General features: G+C 37.0%; 1 protein-coding gene across 1 annotated transcript in view; it reads left to right on the top strand.

The window, feature by feature from the left end:
• The window catches only part of HMGCLL1 (3-hydroxymethyl-3-methylglutaryl-CoA lyase like 1), a 71,974-nt gene that overhangs the window by 38,101 nt on the left and 6,478 nt on the right, over window positions 1-27,395 (top strand). The window contains exons 6-7 of the mRNA XM_041477449.1: window positions 3,713-3,776; window positions 8,178-8,366. Coding sequence (XP_041333383.1) covers window positions 3,713-3,776; window positions 8,178-8,366 — 253 coding nt within the window. The remainder of the gene's footprint in view (window positions 1-3,712; window positions 3,777-8,177; window positions 8,367-27,395) is intronic.

Here is a 27,395-nt window from a genome sequence, read left to right as displayed (position 1 = left end):
ATGCACTTAATGGTTTGGAAACACACAAATGCAATTACGAAACATCCCACACAGCACTGCCTTAATTCTAGATTTCCTGGCAAATACTCAGACCAGACACATGATTATTTTCTCTCTTTCACACAGACATCGTGTTTTCACATGCTAGGCACTCTGTACACCCACTAGCAGTACTCAGTGCTTGCCTGCCTATGTTCCAGCTTGCATGTAGTTTTCTGCAACTGACTCAAATTGTATTTCATTTCCTGTAAGAATACAGCAAGACCTTTTCAAAAAGAGTTCCACAGGGCTTCATCTTAGGTCCTGTGTTCTTCAGCATTTTCATAAATGACTTGGACACAGGACTGGAAGGGATACTAAGCAAGCTTGCAAATGATACGAAACTGTGAGGAGCTGTCAACTCCCTCGAAAGCAGGGAGGCCCTGTAGAGAGACAGTGACAAATTAGAGGGCTGGGCAATCACCAACCATATGAAGGGAATGTCCCACATTCTGCCCCTGCGATGGGGCAAGCCTGGATGTATGGACAGACTGGGGAATGAGATGCTGGAAAGCAGTGCCCAGAAAGGGACCTGGGGGTCCTGGTCAATGGCAGGTTGAACATGAGTCAGCAGTGCTCTGGCAGCCAGGAGGGCCAACCCTGTCCTGAGGGCATCAGGCCCTGCATTGACAGCCAGGCAAGGGAGGGGATTGTCCTGCTCTGCTCTGCACTGGGGTGACCTCAGTTGTCTGCGGTTTTGGGTGCCACAATACAAGAAAGATTTTTGTGAGCATTCAAAGAAGGGAAACAAAGATGGCAAAGGGCCTGGAGGGGGAAGTTGTATGAGGAGCAGCTGAGGTCATTTGGTCTGTTCAGCCTGGAGGAGACTGCAGGGAGAGCTCACTGCAGTTACAGCTTTCTCATGAGGGCAAGAGGAGGGGCAGGCACTGATCTATTGTCTGTGGTGATCTGTGGCAGGACCTGAGGGAATGGCCTGAAGTTGTGCCAGGGGAGATTTAGGTTGGATATCAGAAAAAGGTTCTTCACCCAGAGAGTGGCTGGGCACTGGAACAGCTCCCCAGGGCAGTGGTCACAGCACCAGCCTGACAGAGTTTGAGAAGCATTTCAACAATGCTCTCCGGCACATGGTGTGACTCTTGGGGATGGTCCTATGCAGGGTCCAGGAGCTGGACTCAATGATCCTTGTGGGTCTCTTCCAGCTCAGCTTATTTGGTGATTCTGCTATTTTATGTCCTCTATTAAAAATGCTTATTGTGATGTATGTCTGAAGTGCACTTTGCTCTTTTATAGCTGAAGTTTAAGTATTTTGCTTTCAAATTTAATGTTATTGTCACATCTCTACTTTTTATTCCAACTTATTAGGTGAAAATATTAGATAAAATTCTGCCAAGCTCATTCTTGATGAACTCTACTGAAAATTTGTTTTTTCATTCTTCACAGGACTTTGTTGTCTCTCTGGTAGGAAGAGAATTTTCCTGTCAAATTCTTTTAGTAATCCCTGTTTTCTCCAGTTTAATATTAAATATCAGATGCCCAGATAGATTATATCTATCATATTTTCCTTGTTTAAAATGTCAGTCTAGTTGCAATGGTGTAAGTATGCAGAGAGTTCATAATCTCAAACAGATTTGTGTATTGTAGCAGGCGGATTCCTCAGGTCACCACATACTTTCTATACCCCAGCAGGCCCAGCTGAATTATGTGAGCTCAGGCAAGTTTCTGCTCTCTGGTGTGAACCACAGGGAGTATTCTGTTGTTCTCTAGATACCTTTTGGCCTGCTTTTACTTTTGTTTGCCCTACTCCATCCCAGATGTCGTTCATGCCACATTATCACTACCAAATGCATGTCTTCTTGATCTAACATATGCAGCCATTAGGAACCTGTGAAGATATGTAAGTAAAGGGAACATGTGCACATATGTACTATATGTTTTGCATTTACTTAGTATTTAGTACTGTTCTTAATCACTTCATAAAAAGTGCTGTGGCTGATATTGAAAATAATTTCAGTAGGTGTATGCAGTCACTAGCTCTAGGCACTGTAGTGTTATGTAAAAAGCAATCCCTTGGGTCTGAAATTCTTCACGCTTAGTTTCATTTGAAAAACTGTGTGCATAAAAAAAATTAAGGAAATTATCCTGAATTGCTTTCAGTTCTGTGTCACTGAAAATCAGGACAGTGTTTAACTGTTAACAGTAGCTACATTATCTTTAATGTAGATATGAAAATTCAGAATTTTGGAATTTAAACAGAGGCATCTAAATTGGGGCTGTGGCCAAGTTTCAAAAACCTGGTTTTCATAATGACATATAGATAATTGAAATCATGCCTAGTAGGCATCTGGATTAAAATTATGAGCAGGATGTAATGGACCCAACCACTTTTGTGGAAACAAAATTCATTTCCATTTCTTTGTCAGAGCTAATCAAGCTCTTTTTAGATTTAAGGTTGGCTTCATTCTTACTGTTACTTCTAGTAACATGCCTTCATATAAGGGATGGAATATGCTCTATGCATTAAAATATGGACATTTTTTTCACAATTTGTTTTTGCCTGTTACTGATCCTAATTTCACATTCTATCAATCAGTTTCTCCTTCAACTGCAAAGAAACAATACATCCTTTACCCCATGGACCTTGACTACATACAAACTGGCATCTGTTCAATCCCTTTTGCATTATACAGTGTATAATTTTACATTATATCCTTCAGTGTTGAGCGAAAGGGAATGATGGGAGATCGATGAAGGCTCTTGTTCTCCTATTAAGCAGTTGAGCAACCTCCCACTGGGACTGGGGCTCTGCAGGCCTCTGAATATGTTGTAAATCTTTTAAAGTCACACTTTTTATTTTGACTGGATGTTTCTGGTTAGTTTAATCATATTCCTGATAAATTTAAGATAAACAATTAGAAGTTTAATTAGAATTTCATGGGTCTTAATTGTCATTAAAAAGAGGATATTTAAACTGAATTCTATGCTAATAGAGCATTAGGGCTGAACAATGGAAGTTTGGTTGTGGCTTTCAGTTTTTGTTCTTTGTGGAGCCAATAGCTGCTGAGGGACACAGTTTGGCTTCTCAGTTTCTTCTTGTCCCAAGGCATGCCTAAATTACAGCTTGCAATGGAGCTATAATTCTTCTGGGGCACTGGGAGAGAAATGCCAGTACAGAGAGAGCGTGAAAGCTTCCCCATTCACCACAGTTCTGATGACTTATGTCCTCATTACAGTTCTGATGAGATGGTGGGGTTGTCAGAAGTATTCTGTGTCCATGGTTGCTCACTATGACGTGGATAGTAGTACAAGCAAGAAAGTGATATCTTTCTCTGAATACTTCGTGAGGGCAAGGCAAGGCCAAGTTTCAGCTGACTCTTGCAACTTCAGCTGGAAATACCAAGAAAAACCAAGTCTCCTGCAACATTGTAAACTTGGCCACCTTGGCAGTTCTTTACAACTTGTAACATATATTGAGCATAAATAAAGATTTGCATTGCTGTTCTGTGATCTGAAAGGAAAATTGATAAACCTTCTGTTGTCATCTGATGTAATTTTAACTTTTCATTCAAATCTTTATTGTACATTGATTGGTTTATGTGTTCAAAATTATATTTAATCTATTTTTTAATGTAGTGTGGATGAAAATATATATATTTATATACACACATATATATATACATATAAACCAGAACGTTGTGTGTTCTTTTTGTTATAGGTATGTGTCCTGTGCCTTGGGATGCCCATATGAAGGAAACATTGTACCAGATAAAGTGGCAGAAGTAAGAATTAATTTCTGGCTTGTCTTTTTAATGAATCAAAAATACATTTAAAAATGTCTATAAGTAATTCTCTCTACTTAACCATAAAAAGATCTTTAATGGATAAAATTTAAGGAAAACAAGCAAAAAACCTAATACTAAAACTTGGTGCATAACCTCACTTAACCATATACAGTCAAATGTGAGAAAAATAGCATATTTTGATTGTTATCAGTCATGAGAAAAAATATTATGCACTATTTCATCTAACAAGAAGGTAAGAAATTACTTAAGAAAATAGACTCAAGTACATATGTCAGTGGACTATGTTGTACAAGAGGGTTTTCTGCTCAGCTTTTTGCTTTTTAAATTCATTTTATACGGGAATAAGCACACTGTGTTGTCATTGTGCTTCTAGTGAGGGTCATGTGATTGACATGAACCAAAACTCACCCCCACTACGATTTCTTAAATTGCTCTAGTGCCATGATGGAGTAAGTTGCACCTTCCCTCCTTGCCCCTGTTCTCCCTTTAGAATATAGGATAAGGGGGAAGATATCTTAGTCCAGCCCTTTTTCCAGAAGAGAGATGAGTGAAACAGAAGTGTTAAAATTTTGCAGGAGGGCAGAGAAGGCATCAAAGCTTAAATGGACTGGAAAAAAAAGAAAGTGGAGTAAAAATTCCAGGACATTCTTAAGACAGAACGTGCTGGCCTTCCACCTAGAGACAGACTTGTCTTCTCTGTTACACTTAATCACCTGTTTTTGTTGATCTAGCAGAATATGCAAACCATTATTTTTTAATTTGTGGCACTAGCAAATAGTCAACATTTGTATGATATATTATGTTCTTTGTGGGTGGTTTTCGGGTCCTATTCTCCTGCATCTTCTTCTAGTATACACTCTAGATGAAATTTGTGATAATACTTCTCCCACAGCATCCACACATACTCAGACTCTGAAAAAAAAAAAAAAAAAGCTAATTTGGAAGATAGTGTTTCCAAATGGATTTATTTTAATATGAAGTGAAGGTTAGAAATGACACAGCTTTAGTTAGAGCAGTGATGACATACTGCTTACCATGTTCCCCAACAGGCTTCTTTCCATTGCCTGTTTTTTACTGACTCTCCTTGCACAGAAGAGCTCTTTCTCAGTTTGCCAGTGGGATTGCTATTTAATCTTCTAGACCTGCAAACTTTTGCTCACACAGCTATTTTATTTTCTATCTTCATCCTAATAAATGTCTTCTTGCACACCTGTATACCACTGTGTATGTGTTCATGAATAAAAACTACCACATTAAATTTATTAATTCCATCTCTGATTCAGCTATCACTGCTGTATATATAGAAGCATCTGATAACTTTTATATAGATACATGCACAGAATCAGCATTACAAAAATTACTACACTCTTTGAGTTGCTAAACTCTTTCAGAAAGCTGCTGCTCTGGTCATCATCTTTTTGGGATGGGAGCATTTTGACTCCTTTGACTGTGTATTGCAATCAGCAGCTATGATTGAAAGGTTTAGACAGTTTCTCCTGCAGTCAGTAACAGTGACCGTTTTCATTTTTTTTTAAGCAAAATATTTTTTAACTGAAGCAAAAACAATCATAAGAGGTGGATTATTTCAGACTACATGCATTATTACAGATTGTTGCAGACTACATTAATTTCTGGAATACTAGATACGTAACTGCTTTACACAAAGTTATTGAGTGAGTGCAAAATTCAGTTGCCTTCAGACTTCTGGAATCTATCAGGTATATTTGTATGGTTCGTTATTTAAAACAAACAAACAGTTTTCATATCCTAAAATAAATTGCCTAGTCTTATCTTATTGCTCTGCTGATTCTTGAAAGGAAGTCACTGCTTAACCATTTATCATTTTGTGGTTTGAGTATTTCAACTTTAGGCAGATAAAGCTTGAAAGTTTTCAGAAACACTGTATAACATCCTTGAAGCCAGTTGTATAATCCATTATCATATAATTCCATCATATACTTGGCTGGTTTTGTCTTTGTGTCTGCTTATTTCTTTCCTTAGCTTCCTTTTAACCTAAAGCAGTGAATTCATTAAATTAAATATTGTCCAGGACACATTCTGATCAAACTATAGGAAACGTATCTACTGTTGTTTGAATATTATTGGATCATTAAAGTTTCCCTTACAGCACAAGAACTGCAGGGGTTTTTTTTGATTGTTAGTTGCTTAAAATAATTATAACTCAATTATTGACTTTTGTGTTCAATATAGGAGTATAGTGTTCGATATTATTTCCAGGAGTAGGACTGTTCACGTGCCTAAGAGGTTGCAGTGCTGGTTCCCCAATTCCCATTTGATCAATGCTTGGTGTCAAGCAGCGTTTCCAAAGGGAGCAGCACAAGACTCATATGCATAGCAAAACTGCTCAGTGGAGCAGCACACAACCCTGTTCAATCAACAAAGCTGAAAGCTCATAATCACATCCTGATTACATAGAAAAAACAGTGTGTTCTCTTCTCCCACACTCTGCTCCCAAAAATCCACTTAGAAAACTTACAAAGCTATAACTAACAAGCTGCCTTCTACTATGGTATAATAGAAAATTCAGTACAAAAACTCCCATTCAGCTTCCAAGCTATAAATTAAATATAAATCTCTTTTTCAGTTTAGATCGTGACGAGTCAGTGGTGATGCTCAGCTTCTTCTATCCTCTCTTCTTCCATCTTTCAGAACTCTGCATTAAGGAAAGACCTAAGGACTGAGTATGAAAAAGAAGTGAATGCAATATGATTTCTAGCAATTTATATAGTCCAAGTTATGACTAAAATGCTTACCTAGAAAAACTTTGACTCATGCATTAAAAAGAAGAGAGGGGAAAATGCAGTACATTTCTTTGCCCTGATCTTGAAGAAACACTAAGTTTTGGGATTTAACTGAACGTAATCCACTGCTAACTGCAGATGATCTTTTTTCTTTCTTACAACAGTAGTCTAGTTAAAATGCTTGCCATGTGCTGATGATATAAAAATATGCTGTGAGATGAATCCCTTTTGCATTCCAGTGAATGTCCGTGTCTTAAAATGTATGTTGAATTTATGTGTGTATAAACCAGGGAATCTGACTTTAAAGCACAGTTTTACAACATTTGCCATAGTCATAGCACTTCCAAGCCTTAAACAGGGTGATTCAGACTATTTCTTTTTTTCAGCTGTTCTTTTTCAGCTGTTCTTTGAATTAAGTGAACAGCAATATTAATCCAGCACTTCCGAGACTGCTGGTGCAGCACTTTGTCCGCTTCCTCAGACATGCTCACAGCAATCCCACTGATGGAGTCCTGGAATTGTTTTAACAGCAGACTGCAGTGTGACTTAAGATGTCTTTTTGGAAGAGGGTTGTATTTTTTCATCTCTAAACAGTTAGTTTCTAAACTGGGATTCTGTTCCAGTGGAGTGGTCTTTTGGGATCTTTCATACACAGTGGGGAATGCTAAAGGGGACAAACATATTGAGCAGCTGAAAATAAGGTGGAATCTTTCCAAATGAATCCAACAAAAATAAGATGGAAAGCTCCTGCATTCAATTCCTGAAGCAATATTTTCAATGAAAATATGATTTTGTGCTTCTGAATGTGTTTCTCTCCATGCAAAAATTATGGAGCCAGACCTCAGTTTTCACTCATGCAAAGAGCTCCTTGAAGATGTAATTCCAGAAGTATTTAGGGCTCTGCTTACATAACTAAGACCTATTTGTATATGGTTTTGTTTGATATTAAGAAAATTTTTAAAACTTAAGGACTAGAATGTTAATTAAGTTGCAGTTTTACTTTGTTATTGTTTTAATGTTTGATTTCATGAAAAGCAAGCAAAATTAATATTGCAAAATTAATGTTGACTGCAGCACGTTAAAATTTCAGTTTTCATTGATTTTTTAAGTGCCAAGAGAAAGAAAAATGAGGCTTTTTGTTAATTATTTATTATCTTTGTTGTCTTCATGTAATATGCAAACAAAAGCACAGGTCTTTGCTCTGCACAACTTGTAAGCTGAAAAGTACATGGAGAAAACCAAACAGCTGGGAAGTCCCCAGAGAGAAGAAAATGTTAGGAAAGGGCTTGACAGAAACTTCATTCATAATATTAAAATTTTGCTTGTTTGGATTCTGTAGGAGAGTCAGAAAGCAAGTTTTTGATGGATTTGAATTCTTTAGCTATTCCACATACAGATTGTAGCAGAACTACAATTTTAAAATAAGAGAATCTGTGGGATATTCTTCTTCTATGGCAGTTTTCAAGAATGAATATAGGTTGTCTGATAAATAGATCCACCTCAGTAGGTCAAACCCCAAAATCTGTACAGAAGTATGTCCTTTCTAGTGTATGTTCTTGACCCTGTTTTGTACTTTTTCATCTTGACCTCTTGGTGTTTTTCTGTTTCCAATCAGGTATCTAAGCGGCTGTACAGCATGGGCTGTTATGAAATCTCTCTGGGAGATACAATTGGTGTGGGGACGCCTGGAAGTATGAAAAAAATGCTGGAAGCTGTTATGAAAGAAATTCCTTTGAGTGCTCTTGCTGTTCACTGTCATGACACTTATGGCCAGGCCTTAGCCAATATCCTCACAGCCATGCAGGTGACTTGATTTTTCCTTTTATAATATGCAGTAATAGTATTCTTATTTTAATTCAGTGTGCAATGTTAAAAAATCCTGCTATTAAAGAAATCATTAGAAGAGCAAAAAGGCACTCACTAAACTTTCAGAAAATATTCCTCACGCATCAGATTGTCTACTGGTATTAATTGCTGCTGCTTTTACCAGGAAATGTCAAACCTTTTATATTAATTACCTTCAATTCCATACAAAATAACTAAGAAACAGTTATGATTATTACATTTTATTGACATTAGATGAAGAAGGGACATTAAATATTTTTTTTCTGGTATCTCAAGTTCCAGTTTTCTTAGGAACAGCTGTATGTTTGTTTTCCACTAAACTAAAATTTCTGCTTTGTGGGTGTGTCTAAAAATAAAATGGAATAATGCATAATTACATCTTGATTTCAGATGGATGAATCTAAAAGTTTGGTAGTTATGTACACAGAATAGTCTAGATAATTTTATCACTATTCATATGCCTTCATTATTCTTTTTTGTTTATCAGTTATGCCTTCCAAGAAAGATTAGAAACAACTTTATATCTTATTTAATCAGCTTTCAAATCTGTGCCTAAATTATCAGAGTTAATTTCCATAAGAGTTTCAGAATAGGACACAATGCAGAAAACGGACTGCAAGTTCTAATGTAGTTTTTTCTAATGTAGTCAAGATACAGTCTTGAAAAATTGCTTAAAATGCATATGCTTTGCTAAGGAGACCTACTTTTACTAAGGGTTACAGAGTCATTGGCTATTTACAAATTGTGGGCCTTTAATGTTCTACTTTATACTTAATGGTGTCTTCTGTTTGCATGCAATTCAGGCAGTCATTTTGAAGGTCAAAGTTTCCTTTGTCTGACTTGTTATTTTGGCAGAGCTCATATTACGTTTTTTAGCTACAATTGTGTTAACAGTGTTAGTGGCATATGCCACAAGAAGGAACAAGGAAAGTTTCCATGTGGGAATCCACAGGTATTTGATTAAATAGGGAATGACAAAATCTGGTTTTCTTAAGAAAGGTTCTAACTTTTACTCACAGTATTCACTATTCACCCTTACTCACTTTTACTGTTACAAATGTAACATGTATGTACCATGGGATAAATAAATTGCTAATTTCACAGTTAGCTTCAGTTGCAGATGCAATAGCTAAAAGCATATAAACCCCTGAGCATGGGAGGAGTTGGCCATAAAAATACTTGAAGCATTGTTTTTCAAATCCTTCTTTTAAATAATTGCTGTCATGGTGCCTACTAAACACTGAACAATGGCTTTGCTTTGTTAACTCCAGCATTTGTTGGAAGTGATTCTTGTCTCATGTTTACCTCTTGCTATCTTTCCGTTTAGTTCTTAAACCAACTCTGTAAGAGCTAAAGGAAAAAAAAAATCTCTTAGGTACCTAATGTGCAGTTTAGGATAATTAACATGCAAATTCAAGAGAGCAAAAGACTTAAATTCTTATGCAACCTTCTCAGATTTCTGGGAAGGCAAGGGTGCCTGAGACCTACCAGAAAACTTCCCTCTGTTGTCAAGGTCTCCTAAAGTAGATGTCTAAAGGTGCAGTGGTTTTGGCTGAGCTGAACTTGTCATAGAGTCTGCCAAAAGTCCTTGATGAAGCAGGCATTACACAGTCTCTCTGACTGGCTTTGTGCAAGCAGCTCCTTGGCTCACGTAGAAGAAGGTCCCCAGGCTTTTGTATCCTCAAACAGATCCTGCACTTCACAGCATCCTCTCTTGTCTCTGGTCAAAACCCCAAGGCAGTTAGTAGTGAATTATAACTCCTTCTAAAGCAATACTCCTTCTGAAAGAGGGACTCCTAAATTGCAGGTCAGCTGTGTGGTGAAGTGCTAATCAGAGTGCCCAGGTCACTTCTAGTCCCTGCTGTCAACCCTGCCTGTGCTTTCCTTTCTGCCAAGATACAGGAATGGCAGAACACTGGAATAAAAGCCCTTGTCTTCAACTCAGCTGCTGTTTCCTAAACCAAACTCTTCTCAGACACAATTCCTTTCCCTTCCCCATTTATGGGTCTGCGTGACCGACACAATATTTCAGCAAGAGTGAAATGTGTTTGGGGGGTCATAGAAATAATAGGCTACAGTTATTGTTTGAAAACACATTTAAAGAACATTCAGCAGACAAATTACACTCTTCCTAAGACATTGCTGAACAACCCCAGGCTGAGTACTGTTGTATTGTATATTGTGTTTCCTAAGAATTAATGAATGACAGCTGGAAAGCCACAAATCACTCTGCACTAATTCAGGCATTGCTTCGCTGGGAGATCTCCTAGGAGTGGAAAGAGTTGCTAGTAATTCAGTAAGTGATTTTTTATACAGATCACATGGTTTCATGCAGGATTATACTACCCAGAATATTTTCTTTCATTTGGGGCTGATCCAAAGTCATCTAGAACTGACAGGCCGTATCTGTATAAGAAATTAGGAGGGCAGTAGTCTTGCAATTTTAGTATTCAGTTTTATATGTGTTGTTTTAGCAAAAGGATAGGTAGTGAAAGATGGGAGAGAGATTAGCCAACTTTTAAAGTATAAGTAATTTTTTTAATTGCCGAAGCAAATGATACAGATAGAAAGGAAATTCACTTCATTTTATGAAAATAATCTGTGTAAAAATGTGAGTAACATGAAGTGATGCTTCAAAAGAAACCAGTAAACATTTAAAGTAGAAACATGACTGGCTCTTGGTTACATGGCTTAATATAAAACTACCAGAGTATAGAATTTACTAAAAAGACAATTCAGAAGATGGAAAATGATGTAAAGATCTAGTTAGAGGTTATGGTATTTTGAGTAAAATTACTGTATAGAATTTACTAAAAAGACTAAAATTCAGAAGATGGGAAATGATGTAAAGATCTAGTTAGAGGTTATGGTATTTTGAGTAAAATTACATGTGTGCATTAGATAATGTGACAAACACATAGTGTAGCTAACATAAATAGTAAAACATTTATAGGAAATTGTTACAGACCTCCAAGGAAGGCTAAAAAGATGGGTCAGGAAACTTCTTTCAGGAGAGGCCCTGCTAAGGTGGGCCTTACCTTATTTAAGATCGAAGGAGATTTGAGTTTCATTGACAATTGACTTCTGTTGTGTGTACAGAAGGGGTGTGGAAAGGAAAGTGTTTAATGGAAGTGTTAAAGAACTCTTTTCCTGTAAAACTTGTGTCGTTACCAGACATAGATTTGTCTGTCTTTATAACATATATTCAAACAAGAGAAAGAGTATGCTAAGAGGCAAAGAGGATATTTGTCTGGCTGTGATACCTGAATAAAGGAAACAACCACATGATTGTCCCATAGAATTTTATCAAATACAAATTGCTATTCTAATTCATTAAAATGAACTGATCCCTACACTATGAGGATCAAATTCTAACTTAAAGAAAACACTTATAAAACCCTAATGACTTAGAAAGACCAAGGATTTTTATCACCTCGTGTAATCATGTTCACCCCATTGGACACAGAGAGATGAATGAGATTGATTACATGCTAAATGAAACTTCATTTTATGAGTTCTGTCTTTTTCCAGAAAAAGGATTTTTTAATGTAAAATCCCCACTTTGGTACCAAAACCAGAATTTATCAAGCCTTTAATTAAACTTTCAAGGTTCAGACTGCAAGATCCAGATTTGAGAGTACACAAGTTTTTATTACAAACGTAATATTCCCCCTTTTAGAGAGCTTACAATATTTAATAACATTTTATTAATTTCTTTAAGATCCTTGCATTTTAAAGATGAAATAAACTTAAGAGAAAAGTAAATCCAAATAAAAATGGCTGACTGCTGACCTTTTCCCTTCATCACTTAACTAAATTGATTCTAGTCTCTTGCTGTATGCTAGAGACCCTAACTAAACTGCATATTTTTGTGCATCCAGTTTCCTTGTGTTGTAAAATCATCTAGGTTCACTCAAAGGTGCTCAGTATTGGCCTGGCTGTTTTAACTGCCAGAGACAGGAGAGGAATCTGAAAGTAGGTGCTGAAGTTCATGGTTTATTAATTTACAAGGACCATTTTTTACAGGAATAGAGCTTACAACAGCCAGCAGCATGAAATGGTAGAGCCTAAGTTAAGCAGCTAAAAAAGCCCTGTGTTTAAAATTCCCTCTTCCCTGATTTACATGAACTTCCATGCAAAACAGTGGATGAGTTTAATTTTCCACTTAAAATGGTCTCCTGGATGTATCTGTCCATCTTGTCCTTTTTTCTTTTTTTTTTTTTTTTTTCAAATGTAGGACTTGTTTTTTATAGCTGTTGAGCTTGCTTGAAGTCACAAGCTGTCATGGCCCCCTTCAGGTGCAGGTTAGAGGCCAACTTGCTGCTGAGATCTCCTGTCCAGGAGCAGCTTGCTGCTGAGGATCCTCAGTGCAGGCTCCCTCTCCATCTGGCAGTGGCATTAAACCTGAAGCTCTGGTGCTTGGCCCTTGCCCGAGCTACTCTGCAGCAGCATTGCAATTGCACTTGTGCCATCTGGTACCTCCCTGATTCTCATCCTCATCCTCACCTGCTGGCTTGACTTACTGGCTTACCCTCAGACCTGGCTGATCTCATCTGATCCTGGTTATTGTGTCCAGACCTGATTCCAGTTTTGAATCTCTGATTTGGCCTCATGGCTTTGGTTTTCTGGTGATGTTGCTGCCACTGCCTTCTTGGCTATGACTCTGGACTCCTTGCTTGCCTTCTTCTATGGAGTCATCTGTCCTTGCTGCTTTTTAGGACAGACAAGTCTTCAGAGAAGGGATTGGCAACCAATACCTTGAGCTTTAAGGATGGCTTTTAATGGCAGGTGGTGCTGAGTGGGTGCTGAGAGTTGGCAGGTCTCATGTGCTTTGGTCTTGGAGCTGAGCTGGAGGCTTTGTCTTGCAGAGGCAAGACACTCCTACTCAGTTAAATTCAGAAAGCATTTCCTGGTGTCTGGGTATACTCAAATCCCTAACAGTTCTCTACTTGGAGCTCTGTTGGTAAAAAAAACAGACTCAAGAAAGCCTGAGAAACTGTTGTTGGTGTCTGACAGCACTCAAACATCTCTGTCGGGTGCCAGATTATGTTTGCTGACATTTTCTTCTTATGTTTTCAGATCTGAATTTCTGTGACTGACATAAGAGAATGAACCTGTAATGTCCATAGTGATGCATTTCCAAATAAATACATCACATGTAAGAACACTTCTGTACTAGAAAATTCATGGAACATTTGCATCCTGCAGTCAGTTCTATCACCTTGCATTTGTCTGGCATATTTTAGTAGACATGTACAAGGATAAGGGCTCATCCTAGCTTATCCCAGTGAACGACTAGTAGTTATAGCTAGAAGCAAGCAAGTTAGATAACTGAATAGAGGAGTGGTAAAATAAAATAATGGTAAAATGGCATGAAAATATGGATAGAAGTGGTGGAAGGCTATATGGGAAAAAGGCAAATGCAGTATATATAGTAGTTCCAGATAAATTGTTTCAGGGTTTCTGTTGGTTATTTATTACCTTTTTACTGAATTATACATACAAACTTACACCAGTTAATCTCTTGATTTAAAAAGAAGCAACAGGATAATTTTCTTCAAATATAGTTTTATGAAACTATGTTGTAAAAAGTTATAAGCACAATACCTTTAATTTAGTTTTCTTGAGTTTTATGTACTGATCGAGAAAGAAAAAAAGAAAACCCAAACCAATATCTTATCATTCTTCATTGGTAAGCAACATCATGTTTTTATTTTCCAGAAAAGCACAATCATCCAGAGCTATAGTGCAATACAATGAATTGACACTTCTGTTTTAAGGCAGAGAAAATAGACAAGTAACTGTGAAAAAGTGTGAAGTCTTGCATGTACTCATTGTGCTAGGAATTTCTCCTGTATCAGTGAATATGCACTTTTTAGCTGAGGAAGCTGCTCCAGCCAGATTTGTCTGTTGCTACACACATCAAAAAATACTGGTTTTGGGGAGTTCTATAGTAACTGACAAAATGAACTTGTATTGACCTGCCAAAATTCTTGCTTCAATAATGCATTAAATAATACTAGTATTTGGGGTTTTTTTTCGGCAATGTGCTGCGGCACTCACTACCTGGCAATTAAATTACTTATACCTGAACTAAATTTTAGCAGAGCAAAAAATAATCATGACAGTTCAGTTAAAATTTCAACACTGTCTTACAGGCTGTTTTTCTAAGCTAATAGGGAGCTAATACTGTGTGGAATTAAGGAGGTACAGGAGACAGGAACCATAACATGTGTCTTGGCTTGGTCCTTTCCTAATTTGACATGTCACTGTACTCACGGCTTTTTCTTACTTTTTTTTAAAATTTGTAAAACTGAAATAAGGCTTATCTCTTTAACTTTGTGAAGTGCTAGGAAAAAAAAAAAAACCAGAGGAAGATCATCAGACAAGTACAGATAGTTTTTATGAAGATTTAAAACTTAATTATTGAAATTGAAATTTAAAAACATAATAGGTTTCAAGTTTTGTGTAGAATGTACTTTTTAGGTTAAAAAAACTAAGGTATATGAGTGAGCAAATGATCAAAATACATATATGCCTAATCAAATTATCTGAGCCCCATAACCTTCCATTTCTTTTATCCTGCACAACCTGGCACTCTAAAGACAATATGAGCATAGGAGAGACTTGCCATATGAAGTATCCACATATTTGGAGACATTGAAAAAAAATTTAATATGCTTGCATTCCTATTTTGAGGAAAGCATAGAAATGGAAAGGCTTCAGCAGACCTCACAAGTTTGCTTTCCTCTGCTGTTTACAAATATATGCTAGGAAACTGCAGAAGACTTAACAGAGATCTCCAGAAACTAATTTCAAGGTTCAGATACGGAGACATTACAAAAAAATTCAGCTTGACTGAGGGTAGCTGTACAGAATTCAGGAAGGGCTGGTCATGCTTCAGTATTTTGCTGGAATTCTTCAAGGCAATCACTGCCAAAGAAGACAAAGGATGTACAATGGCCATCATATGCTTTGATTTTTTAGAAAACAATTTACAGTGCTCTGCACTGGAAGTTCATATTAAGGTGTGGAGGCATGTAATAAGTGGAAAGTTGGCTAAATGGCAGGAAACGAATGGAATTATGAAACGGAACTTCTTTAAGCTGGAAAGCACCCATCAGCAGAGTTGTGGATATATTGGCTTGTGGATCCTAGGCTTTCCTGCTTAAATGAATAATTTGCAATACTGTAATGCTCATGTTAAGGGTAATTGTTCTAACTTGTAGAATTTTTTTTTTCAAATTTTAGATTTCAATTGTGAGAAATAGCTAGCACAATTTTTTAGCAGAAATCTGTGTAATATTCTAAAACATGCAAAAGAAAATGTTTGAGATCAAACATAAGAGAATGGGAATACACAAAATTTTAGGTAAAGCAAGAGACTTTACTGCAACATGCCTGGTTTTTTAAATAAGGGTATTCCCAGATTTCTACTTTTGGATTTTTTTAAGAATTAAGTTATCCAGGGCACTTACTGGGTATTTTCTGGGTCTGAAAGTATAAACAGTACTTTTGAATTGTTAGCAAGCTAGGCAAAATGCTGTCAGTAAAATAAAACTCTTTAGAAAACATCAATTTGCCTTTTTTTTTTTTTTCTGTTTCCTTTCATTCCCCCTTCCCTGTGGGAACAACATAGCACTTAGCTAAAGCTAGCAATTAAAAAAGCAGATGTTGGAGACAAAGAAGTACATGATATTAGGGAAGCATGAGAGTAGAATTGTTTGAGATTGAAAGCTAACAAGAAATGGAATTTCCACAAATACAGTCCTACACAACTGGCTCATCTCAGAACCCATCCTTGCAGGCCCATCCCATTCTCCCTTCTCAGCACCCCTGCCACAGCATGCATTTCTTCCTCAATTGCTATCTCATCAGCTGCCGTGGGAATTTTAGATGAATAAGACTCTATTTGAACGCAAAGAAGTTAGGTGGAAAATGATAGGTGCGTTATGCAAAGGTAGCAGGTTGCAAAATATTCATTTTCTTTCTCTGAAGAAAACTTAAAAAGAGGGTGTCTACTTTGAGAAAGTAGGAAAAAAACCTTGTATTCTATCAAATAATATTGCTACTGTGAGCAGTCAGCTAGTTAGTATTGTAAATGAAAAACATACTGCACAAATGGATAAATCAGACCTACATATGGGAAGAAAATGAAAACATAGGCATTCATGCTCAAAATCTGACAGATGTATTTTGTCTTTTGTCTTTTTTCTTTCTTTTTGTGCTGGTTTTATGTTTTTGCCTGTAATATCAGCAAAATAAAGAATTAAACAAATGAACAGGCAGCACCACTCCTGCTCTTTTCTCAGATCAGTACAAAAGAATTAGCAACCCTAGTTTTAGATCAGTATAAAAGAATTAGTAACTGTATTTTTATTGCTTTCTGCTGATTTTTTGCAGAATGTGCACAGTGTGCAATTTCTGAGGAACTGTAAGTTTTTGACCCCTATCCTTATGCTTCAGAAAAACTTGATAGTCTGAGAGTCCACAAATAAATTATTACTATTATTATAACTGTTACGGTATAATTGGGGAAAAACCTAAATGGTAGACTTTGTTTCAAGGTTCCTGTTGTTTGAACATTTTAGGATAGGAAGAGGAATATATTTGTTATTGTGTATTGAAATAGCAGTGAAAGTTCCTGAGGCAAAGATTTGTTTACATGCATATACCAATAGGTAACCTGTATGTATGGTTTTGTGGGTTTTGGTTTTTATTTGAAATTAAACTTAGCTTACTATAAAGGATTAGTGAATAATAGAAATGTACGTTGTTTAGCTGCCTATGCTAATATGCTGTAATATTGGATTTCAGAAGCTTTCAGACCTAGTTACTGAACCAGCAAACCTCAAGTCTAAGTCTGTTTCAGGATACTAAGAAAAGAGAGCCTTCATCAGGTATAGATTATTCTCATCTTCAAATTACTCACTAGAGCTGACTTGCAACAGTAGACATTACTTTCCTTTGGCTTAAAATCAAACCTCAACTATCTTCTAAACTATTTTTAAACATTTGATTTTTACATGCAAATCTATGCATTCTTTATGTCTCTGCAAATTCATACGTATCACTCTATGTCTAAATGGAATATAAATGGAAAATCATTGCAGCAACTATACAAATAAAATCTGAAGTGGTTTTAGTTTTCTGTCTTAAAAGCAAAGATCATTTCTATACAAATAGTATTGAAGCTGTGTATTTATCAAAAAAAATAATTTGCCCCAAATATTCTTTTTCTGTGACTTTGTCTTTTTCTTGGAATGCTGTTTTATTGTATCTTGCCTAATCACGGCTTGAGTGCTTTAATTTCTGAGTTCCCCATCCCGTAAGTGGCATTCATTTGCACATTTCTTTCTGCCGTGTCAGTGGTACATTCCAATTTAAGCTTTATGATAATTTTATGATTCATTAAATCTAGAAACATTAAGGTCATACTAATTTGGTTGATCAGTACTTAAAATACATTTCTAATATTGCTTTCATTACTGTGCATCTTTGTCCTCTTGTGAATGCACTTCTTTCTATGCAAAAATAAGCCGATTCAGAGAATTTACTTTAAATGGTTCCCTGGTCTTCATCAGATTCTTTTTTGCTGCATCTTTAGTTGTCATATCTGGAACTATAGTTTGAAAAAGGGAAAGGAACTAGTATTAATAAGATATGATAAGACAATTCTGTTTTTTTCACCTTTTTCTAGATTATAAGAACTTGCACATAGAACTTGCAAAAAAGGCTCACACAAAATTGCATAGAATATAATTTAGAAACAAAATTAACCGTTGCTTTTTAGGGTAATACTCCACACAGCCTGTTAGTGTCTAAGTCCCCTTCACTTTGTTGCCCTTTGTAATTCCTTTTTGCCATTCTTGGCCTCTGTCAGTGCTTCAGCAGAGTAAATATCCTGCTGGCAGCTCACTGGCAAGAGAAAAGAATGATGTGAACAGATACCGTGCTCCTGCATTCACCTAACCCCAATGTTTTCCCTGGTACTTATGTTAATTTTTTTTCTCTCTTTCACTGTTTTCCTAGTCATTGTTTGGTAGATTGAAGTCCACATAGCCAGAGCAGCAGTCTCTTTACAGACCCTCTTTTATCATCCCAAGCGTGTCTTGTTTAACTTGACTATTTAAATGGCTAAAAGTCAGCATCATCCAGTTCTGAAGTGGATTGGGCAGCAATCCAGCTCTTTTTGTTAGAGACAGACATTCATTTTTTGGACTAGAAACAAATTACTTCCAAATGCTGGAAATGTAAGAAGGTTAAAAAAAAAAAAAAAAGTTTTCAGGTGTTTATAGAACAAATTAGTATAAAATAGGTTTCAAAATGCTAAGCCACATTTAAAATAAATATTTAGTATTTTCAGAAGCTGTGAAAATACATCCCTAAAAACCTGAAATCACTGATCTTTAGCATGCATAAAATGTATGGTGAGGGCACACTGGTGTCAAATTCCCCATGCGTATTTCTGTTGTGCCTTGGATTGCATGCATAAAAGGTAGTATTTTGAGGTGGTTTTTTGCATGATTGATAGGGACTGGCTTAGGTTTAATGAGATGACTGCCTGTAGCCATCAGAAATTGTACTGATAACTGTTATTTTACAACAGTGTTTGATTCAATTCCTAAAGTGAAAGTCTTGAGTATCTAGATGACTGAAAAATAAAGAATTTTCATTGATCTGAAGATTGTTTCTTGTGCCTTATTCAGCATTACATAAGCACTCTGTCACCCACAGAAAGACCAGCTAGGTCTCCACAATTGTTACTTGTCCCTTTTAGTTTTGTGGTGTCTTGCTTGTCTCTCCCACACTTTCCAACTTCCACAACAAATGAAACAGGATTTCCACAAATACAGTCCTACACAACTGGCTCATCTCAGAACCCATCCTTGCAGGCCCATCCCATTCTCCCTTCTCAGCACCCCTGCCACAACACACATTTCTTCCTCAATTGCTATCTCATCAGCTGCCTTGGGAATTTTGGAGATGAGGTTGTATGACCCCACAGGGTTTGTGTTCCTACAGTTGCTGTGTCATTCCTTTAAAGGGTTGCCATGCTCTGCAGATCCTGGCCTCTCTGGCACTGTGGCCAATTGCTATGTAAAGCTTGCATCCTGAAAACAAAAAATCCAGACTGACAGCTATGGATGGTCCCTAAAGGGTGCCAGTTCCCAGACTATGCCAGAAATTGCTTGGTGGAGCTCTGTCTGCCCCAGGGCAAAGCTGTGCCAAGGACTATGCAAGAGTTACACACAGTGGACAATGGAATTGAATTCCAGTCCTGATGCCATTCTGGTTTTTGGTCATATACATGGCTACAAAAGAGCACAACTTCCTGTGCATTAGCTACACAAAAGAGAGGTTTTTGCTGTCATTCCTACTAGCATTTGTGGCATTCCACAAATGGCATTCCATAATGACATCTAAGGATGTCTCTGGAGATGAGATTTCAGAGGTTCTGGTCAGCTCTGAGTGTGCTGCTAATGTCTCTGGGGATTTGAGCTTTATGCTGGACACTAAAAAGGTATGTAGGCAATGACATAAATAAAATACAATATTTCAACATAATTTAAAAAAGAATTGTGAAAGAAGATTTTCAAAAGTTTGGTCAAGATGCAATTAAGTACCTTTAAAACCATTTTTCAGAATTTAATTCCTCATTTAATTTGTATTCTTTTTTGAAAATAAATTTTTTCTGTAAGTGTTGCTTGACTTATTTTTAGACGTTCTCCCCATAATCATATGGAACTTTAATCTGAATACATCAGCTAGAAGAAGATAAATGGCTTTTAAAAAAAAAAAGGACTGAATCACTTCAATGCTTCCCTCTTGGAAATTACTGTTTTCATGACCTTTCATTATTTGAGTGTGTGAATTCTAGTTTTTGCTGGAAAAAGAGGCCATGCATAGAACCTGAATTTCAGATCTAAGCAAGGGTCAGAGGAGTTTGCCATGGCTGGAACAGACATGGGAAATGACAAATCCCAGGGTCTGAAGTAGGGAACTGTAGTGTTTACAGGATGCTGCTTCCTTCCTTTTTGGGCAGCTCTACAGACAGCTGTGCTGAGGGGGCGGAACTAAACCTCTGGCCATTCTTGCATATTTACAGCTCCTCAGAAGGAATTTTATTATCATCTAGCAAGCAATGAAGGAGGGAGACTTACTTCCTATTTTGAGATGTATCAAGTGGCTTTAAACAAGATCTTAGGGTGTTTTCTAAGGTGAATTAAATGGCAGAAAATCTGTAGATAACTGTAACCAGAAGGCTGGAGTTCTGAATTCACTCCAAATGAGTGTTGGGTGGATCTTTGTAGCTTGGGAGAACAAGTTAGCATTTGCATAAGTGGAATAAGTTGAAGATGACTCTTCAGCTAAGACAGAAACCAAAACTGATGTAGTACCTAAAGTATGACAATAATATTTTTTCATTCTGTGCTGTGCAGAAGCAACACAAAACAGTCTCCTGAGTCAAATAATATGTCACTTATATTTTTTTTTCTTTTGAAATACTGCACTATGAATTGAAACAGCCAGGCATTCAGAAATAAAAATGTTTTTATGATTTTTAAACATAAATGAATGGTAGTGTTATACACTCCAGCTTGCCTGTTTACCTTTTTCTTCTTTGTTGCTTAGTGCAAATGATATGTGGTAAGATTGCCAGGGACAAATGATGCGATATGCTTAACGGAGGCTATTCAAATGCATAAAGTAAACACTTACAGAAAGAAAGATTTGTTTTTCTCCAATGTTCATAGAAGCTAAATTTTGCTTGCACTAAGAGCTGCAACAATAGGAAATAATTTTTTAGTTGGTGGAGTATTTTTTCCTCTAAAGAATAAATCAAGTAAACAAAATAAAAGTCGATTTAGCAGAGCAATATAACATGCATCTACAGCAAAATACAAGGTGCTAAGTTGAATACCTTTTTAAGCAAAATAAGTATTCTGTCTGTACTGATGGCAGATGCATTGGATGGACAATTAAAGATGTCTTTTTATAAAAATGAGCTTCCATCAGAATAAGAGAAAAATATTTTCAAGACATTTTACATTTTTTGGCTCCCCCACCTTAATGCTACCACTTAATTAATCAAGGTATTTGAAGGGGAGGCAGTGTAATGTGCTAGGGTACTGTGATGTGATGAACATTATGAAGTTGATCCAATTATGATGGAACAGTAGAAGATGAGAAACTATCACACTTTAAAAAAAAAAGTTTCTCACATTATAATGAAAATTGTGATAAAAATTTTATTTGAAATAAAAATTCTCTCTGCCTAGGGTGGCCAAAAATTGCCCTATTTGATTGTATCTTCTTTGCCCATGTTACTGTAGTTATTGTTACTGGAATTATTCCCATCCTGGAATTCTGCTCAAGACAGTGTATTTTTTGCACAAAATATAAAGTGCTACTTCCTTGAAATTATACAGATGAATGACTAAAACATATTTTCCATAGCTCTTAAAGGGAGATTGTTCCTTAGTTCTGAATTTTTGCAGTAGATTTTCTTACAAGACCTTAGTGGTCCCATTTGTTAAGTACATTTGTCTGAGTCTTGAATCAAATAAGGATGTGCACAGCCATTTGCAAGTTCACAGGCTATTTAGCAAGAATGAATTTTAAGAAAAAAATGCCAATAGAAGTTTTTTTTCCTTGTTTAAAAAAATACAAAGGGAATAATCAAATTGCAAGCAAACAGAAATATCTGGTACTTTATGTTTAATGTAATATTGCCATGATTTTTGCTTAACTAGTTGGGAAACTAGTCTTTAGTCACTCTAGAGAATGAGGTGCACAAGAATGAATACATTTGGTTTCGAGTTTTGTTTTATGGCATTTGATGGAGTTGTTTACTCCATTTGATGGAGTTTTTACTCTTGCAATGATTTTCAAAACACAAATAGCAGTGAAGAAGGAAAAAAAGAAGCAGGATAGTTGCTGTAAATATTTTGTAAAATGTCCATCTGAAGCCCCTCAACCTCTGGTAATTAGAAGCCGTACTGTGGAGATTGACAGGGTAAATTACCAGTTAATGTTTACACAACAAAACATATGCTCAGTACAATATCCTACACTGATGTTACTGAAACCAGAGTCCGGAAATGTACAGTGGAAACAAGACGTGGTACTTTTCTTGTGCCAACACAAACAGCAATTACAGCACAGTGTGAGAGAAGTCATAAGAAATACTACTGCATATCAGTAGTTCAACAAAGTCAGCACTTTTGTGTAATTGCAGGGGAAAAGGGCTGAAAAACATTACAGATCTCAGCAAGAAATGGGCCCTTTATACTTTTAAACTGATCCTTGATAAAACAATGCCGGGGTCATGAGAAGGCTACTCTGCCAATTTTGCTTCACTGTGGGATCCATTGACATCTGGCTGAGCTGCGGAAGCTGGAAAACTTCTTTAATATTCTCTTGACAGTAAAGTGGACATGTGGAAAACATTCTAATCTGTTAATCTTTGGTGCTCCTGAAGAAAAAGGACATTTGGCTTTGTACTTTGTGATGATAAATATTGTCTCCAGTCTAGCTGTAAATAAGTTTAAAGCATTTAAATGGAGGATGCAGTACTTATTTTCCATATATGGGAGAAGATGGATGTGCACCTGTGCAATCCAGAAGATGTAACGAATGCCAGGAGTTTTATCTAAGGTCAGTTTACCATACATCTTGGAAATCCACCTTTCTTTATGCTCAGTGTGGTTTGTCAATGAATACTGGTGAGCAGAGTCTCTGAACCTCCGTACATCCTACATACTAAAGTAGAATTAAGTATTGTTTCACTCAGGGGATTCTGAAAATAGAACTAAGAGACATTTGAAATAGTAGTTAAGTCTGAATCAAAAGTGCAGGTTTTACTTGACAGCATTGACTGTACCAATTATTTTTGGTTGACTTGAAATCTAATATGGAGTAATAGTGAATGATGGAGATACATATTTGTTCAGCTTGAGTAGGATGTACTATTGTTCATTTCTGTTGTGAGATTTATCTCCAGAAATGAGAAAAGGAATCTCTTGCATTAGAAAATAACTGCTTTAAAAATATATTATGTATTCTAAGTATAAAGCATCTATTATGCATTAATACAAAATGCGAAAGATACTATGGATTATGTAAAGATCAAACTAGGATTCAAAATTCTACATATCCTTGTAGTACATTCTAAAATAATATGAAAAATTGTAACAATGCATGAAGGCTCAGGCTGAATTGAAGTCAGATGGCATTTTAAATGCTGTGGTCTTTTAGATACCCTGATGATGATATACAATAGTGGTACTAATGAAACTAGTTCTGCTCTACTTTCCCTGTGTTTTTATAAATGCTGTTACTGCTGCAAATTTATTTTAAAACAATAGATGTTTTCTGTCATCAATCTATTTTGTTTGCTCACATTGGTACAAGGTAGTGTCCACTGCCACTTAGTGCATAATGCTGCAAGTGTTCTGGTTATAAAAAGCGAGGGAAATTTCACCTCCAGGAACAATTTGGTCACCCAGCTTAAACTGAAGAGTGGCTCAACACAAGTTGGTCTTCCAGTAACTAGAAGGGTTGGGAGTTGGCAGAAGCTAGCGAGGACAAAAAAACAAGATCAAAAGAATTTGTAGTTTCTTTCTAAGGTACAGATACAGTAAGAGGGGTACACATGATAGATTAACTTCATTATATGCTCCCCGAATGTAGGAAAAATGCTTGGGTCAGATTTGTATTTTCATTGATTGATTCACATGTTCACATGCCATTTTCATTGATAGAGTCACATTTGCCACATGTACTTCAAATACTAGACTTTTCTAATCAGTGCCTTTCCCTGATTCTTCATAGTAGTCCTCTGCCCTTTTCAGTGTTGTGGGTCACAGAGAAGGGCACTGCCTGCAGCCTGCATCTCAAACATCGATTTTTACCTGTTCTGTCCTTCATTCAACTCATTCTCAGCTGATGCCCCATATTATGATAATTAAGCCATTTTACTTTAGTGGGTATGTGTCTACTCAGCTTATCCTCTGTGAGCCACCCATGGAAGTAAGTGGATTTTGGTTTTATTTCGTCATTGGACCATAACAGCCAACAAGCATTCTTTGTCCAGTCCCAGCTTAATTTTCCTCTCCCAAAGGCACCCTCAGTAACTTTACCATGGAGTTAAGTAATAATTTATCTCACCTGTCCATTCAAAGCCCTCTGTTTATTTGTTTATTTTCTAGTTTATTTTTATTAATTTACAGTGGTGTGTAGCATATGAGAAAGACCTTGTAGTTACCTTGTTGATGATATGTAGGGCACAGGCAACCTGGCACAGCTTTTGCATCTCTGGACTGGACAGTTGTATCTCAGCCTACCCCAAAGCTCCCCTTTGCCTTTTCTGTCTAGTTCCCCCTTTCCCTCCAGACCCCAAGATTATTATCTTCTCTTTCCTACATATTTCATTGTTCTCCTGTGTTCAAACTTTTGTCTATAGAACAAATACCTTGTGTTTATAGATCAGGTTATTTCATGACATAGGAAGCAAATAAATTGTTAAACCATCACAGGTTTGCTTGAGAGCAGCAACTTCTGCTGAAAAGTATCTGGAGCAGTAGCTACTCCACTTTGAGTCAGCAGCAGCATCTGGCAATGCCCTGGCTTGCCTGGGGAGGGAAGGAAGGGAGACTGGAAAGTCACTTAATATTTTGATGATCATTGCATCTTCAGGGGTTCCAACAAGACCTTGGCGTGCCTCCTGCTCCCCCTGCAGCTTTGTGATCCTTAGCAAGGGAGAGCTGGAGTTGAGCACAGCCCCACACCAGCAAACCCCAGTGTTTTTAAATATAAGAGTGCACATATTCATAAAAGGCGCACAATCAACCTGCATAGGCAATAAAAATAATGATTTGTGAACATCTGCTTCATTAATTGTGTTATGGCATAGGATTTTTATTAGCACTCCAAAATCTCAAAACCAGTCTCATTTTGAATGGAATTGATTCCCCCTAAACATCCATGAATGTTTTCTGAAGAACCAGATCTGCAACACAGAGCTCACTGCTCAGGCTTTTTGTGCAGGTGATGCATTGTCAGTCAGGGACACAGATTTTCCAACTCAGTCTCAGAGAAATTGCTTCACAATTCTTTGTTGAGGTTAGGACAAAAATCATGGTCAGCTGCTGCTCTCTTGACCCTTGGGCATTTTAACTCCCAAACTGACCAGTTCCTGACAAGGTGGTAAATAAAGTGGAACTTCAATAAGCTTGTAACTAAGTCCAGACTGGGATCTCTTAAGATCAGTATCCCTTCTATGCCAAACTTGAGACTGCAAAGCTACAAAAATATCTCCAAGAAACTCATGTAAAACTTATTGAATATTAATGTAACAGAGTGTTTTTCTTCCCCAAAACTTGTTCCCGGAAGTGGCCAAGCCCATTTTTCACTGAAACTTTCAAAACAATCAAGTCTGAGGCAGAGACAAGGTATGGAAAATATAAGTTCCAGCAGTTAAAGGCTGACAAAGTAATAAACAACTGAAAGTGAGGCCTTATGACGGAAAGTGTTAGGGAACTTTAACTCTAGATGTCATTTTCAGCTTTGCTTATAATAAATGTGTCAGTAGCAATATGAAAAGATGTGTACAATGAGTTAAAGGAATGCAGTATTAACCTATTTTATGTGGCACGTCTGCCCACAAATTGCTTGCATCTCAATATGTTTTGGAAGAAAAGGATTTTTTTCCCCCTGATGAATGTATTAATTTTCAAACGACGTGAACTGCGAAATTAGGTATTTTAATGTTACAGTGACACCCTGTGGTCAGTAGGGATGGTGTTAACTCAAAAGCAGTTTTGTGATGTGTTAACGTTTAGCAAAAGCAGAGAAAAAAAGAAGCAGGAAGGAAATGCAGATAACTTTCACAGATTTCCACAGAGAGATGTTATCCCATTTTATTGTCTTATACGTGAGAAAATTATGATTTTAATTTATTGAATACCAAAATAATATTTATTTGCATACATTTATTATATTGAAATACAGGAGAACGGCAAGCTTTGATTTTAGACAATTTGCCAATGTAAATCAGGCAAGGGTCTTTGTACTGACTGAACCTTACAAAGCATTGCTGGCATGGTCATTTCTGTGTCTGGCTAATTCTCTGTCTCTCTGCAGGAGAGGGTGTTTCTGCCAGTGGCATGCCCTGCAGTGGTGGGTAGCAGGCTGGTGCCAGAGAGACATGGCAGTAACATGGCAGAAGCACGCTACTCCAAGAGTGCCAGCTAGGCACTGACTGGGCTGCAGGATTAAATAGCATTAGTCTTGTACTGCCTTTTGTGTGGGCAGCCTTTGACCTGACATACCTTACTTCTTCCTCCCTGCCTGCTCCCTTCCTTGAACAAAAGCTGAACGAATGCAGCCACCCTTTGCAGTATCTACATGCCCCTGTCTTTAAGGCACTGGGCACTGAACTTCACAGTGCCGTGGCCCCATTGTGGCACAAATCTTTTCCTCTTTAATCCATACTTTGTGTCCTTGATATTATGCTTTCAAAATCTCATCATTTAGAAGAAGCCTAATTTATGAAAGATCTGATTTATAGCTTCTGATTTATACCACATACTTTCCTGGAGTTGCTGATGCTGACCTTGCCATTTTTAAGAGAGAAACAAAGTTAAACTTCTGCCAGACAAACCAGGTTTAAAGATCAGTGAGGAAGGAGACTGACTGTCCCAACAAGAAGTTATGGGGAGCTAGTAAAGCAAACTGAGAAACATGAAACATTTATTATTCACTGGCAATAATGGTTTCCTGTTAAAATTGGCTGTTTGACAAAGGTGATGAATTTAATTCCTTGCTTTCTCATTGGGGAATTAGGAAGTTAGCATGGGACAGGAGCAAAAAAATCCTCTGCCTTCTCTAGAGAGTAAGCTAAAGCTAGCCAAAGCTAAAGTTTGGAAGGTGTTCAGGAACCACTGTCAGGAATTTTGTGATTGTCAAAAAGTGTCAAAAAATA

This window comes from Pyrgilauda ruficollis, unplaced genomic scaffold (genome assembly GCF_017590135.1).
Source record: "Pyrgilauda ruficollis isolate IOZ18807 unplaced genomic scaffold, ASM1759013v1 scaffold40, whole genome shotgun sequence".
Classification (NCBI taxonomy): domain Eukaryota; kingdom Metazoa; phylum Chordata; class Aves; order Passeriformes; family Passeridae; genus Pyrgilauda; species Pyrgilauda ruficollis.
This window is presented reverse-complemented; position numbering and strand designations above follow the sequence as displayed.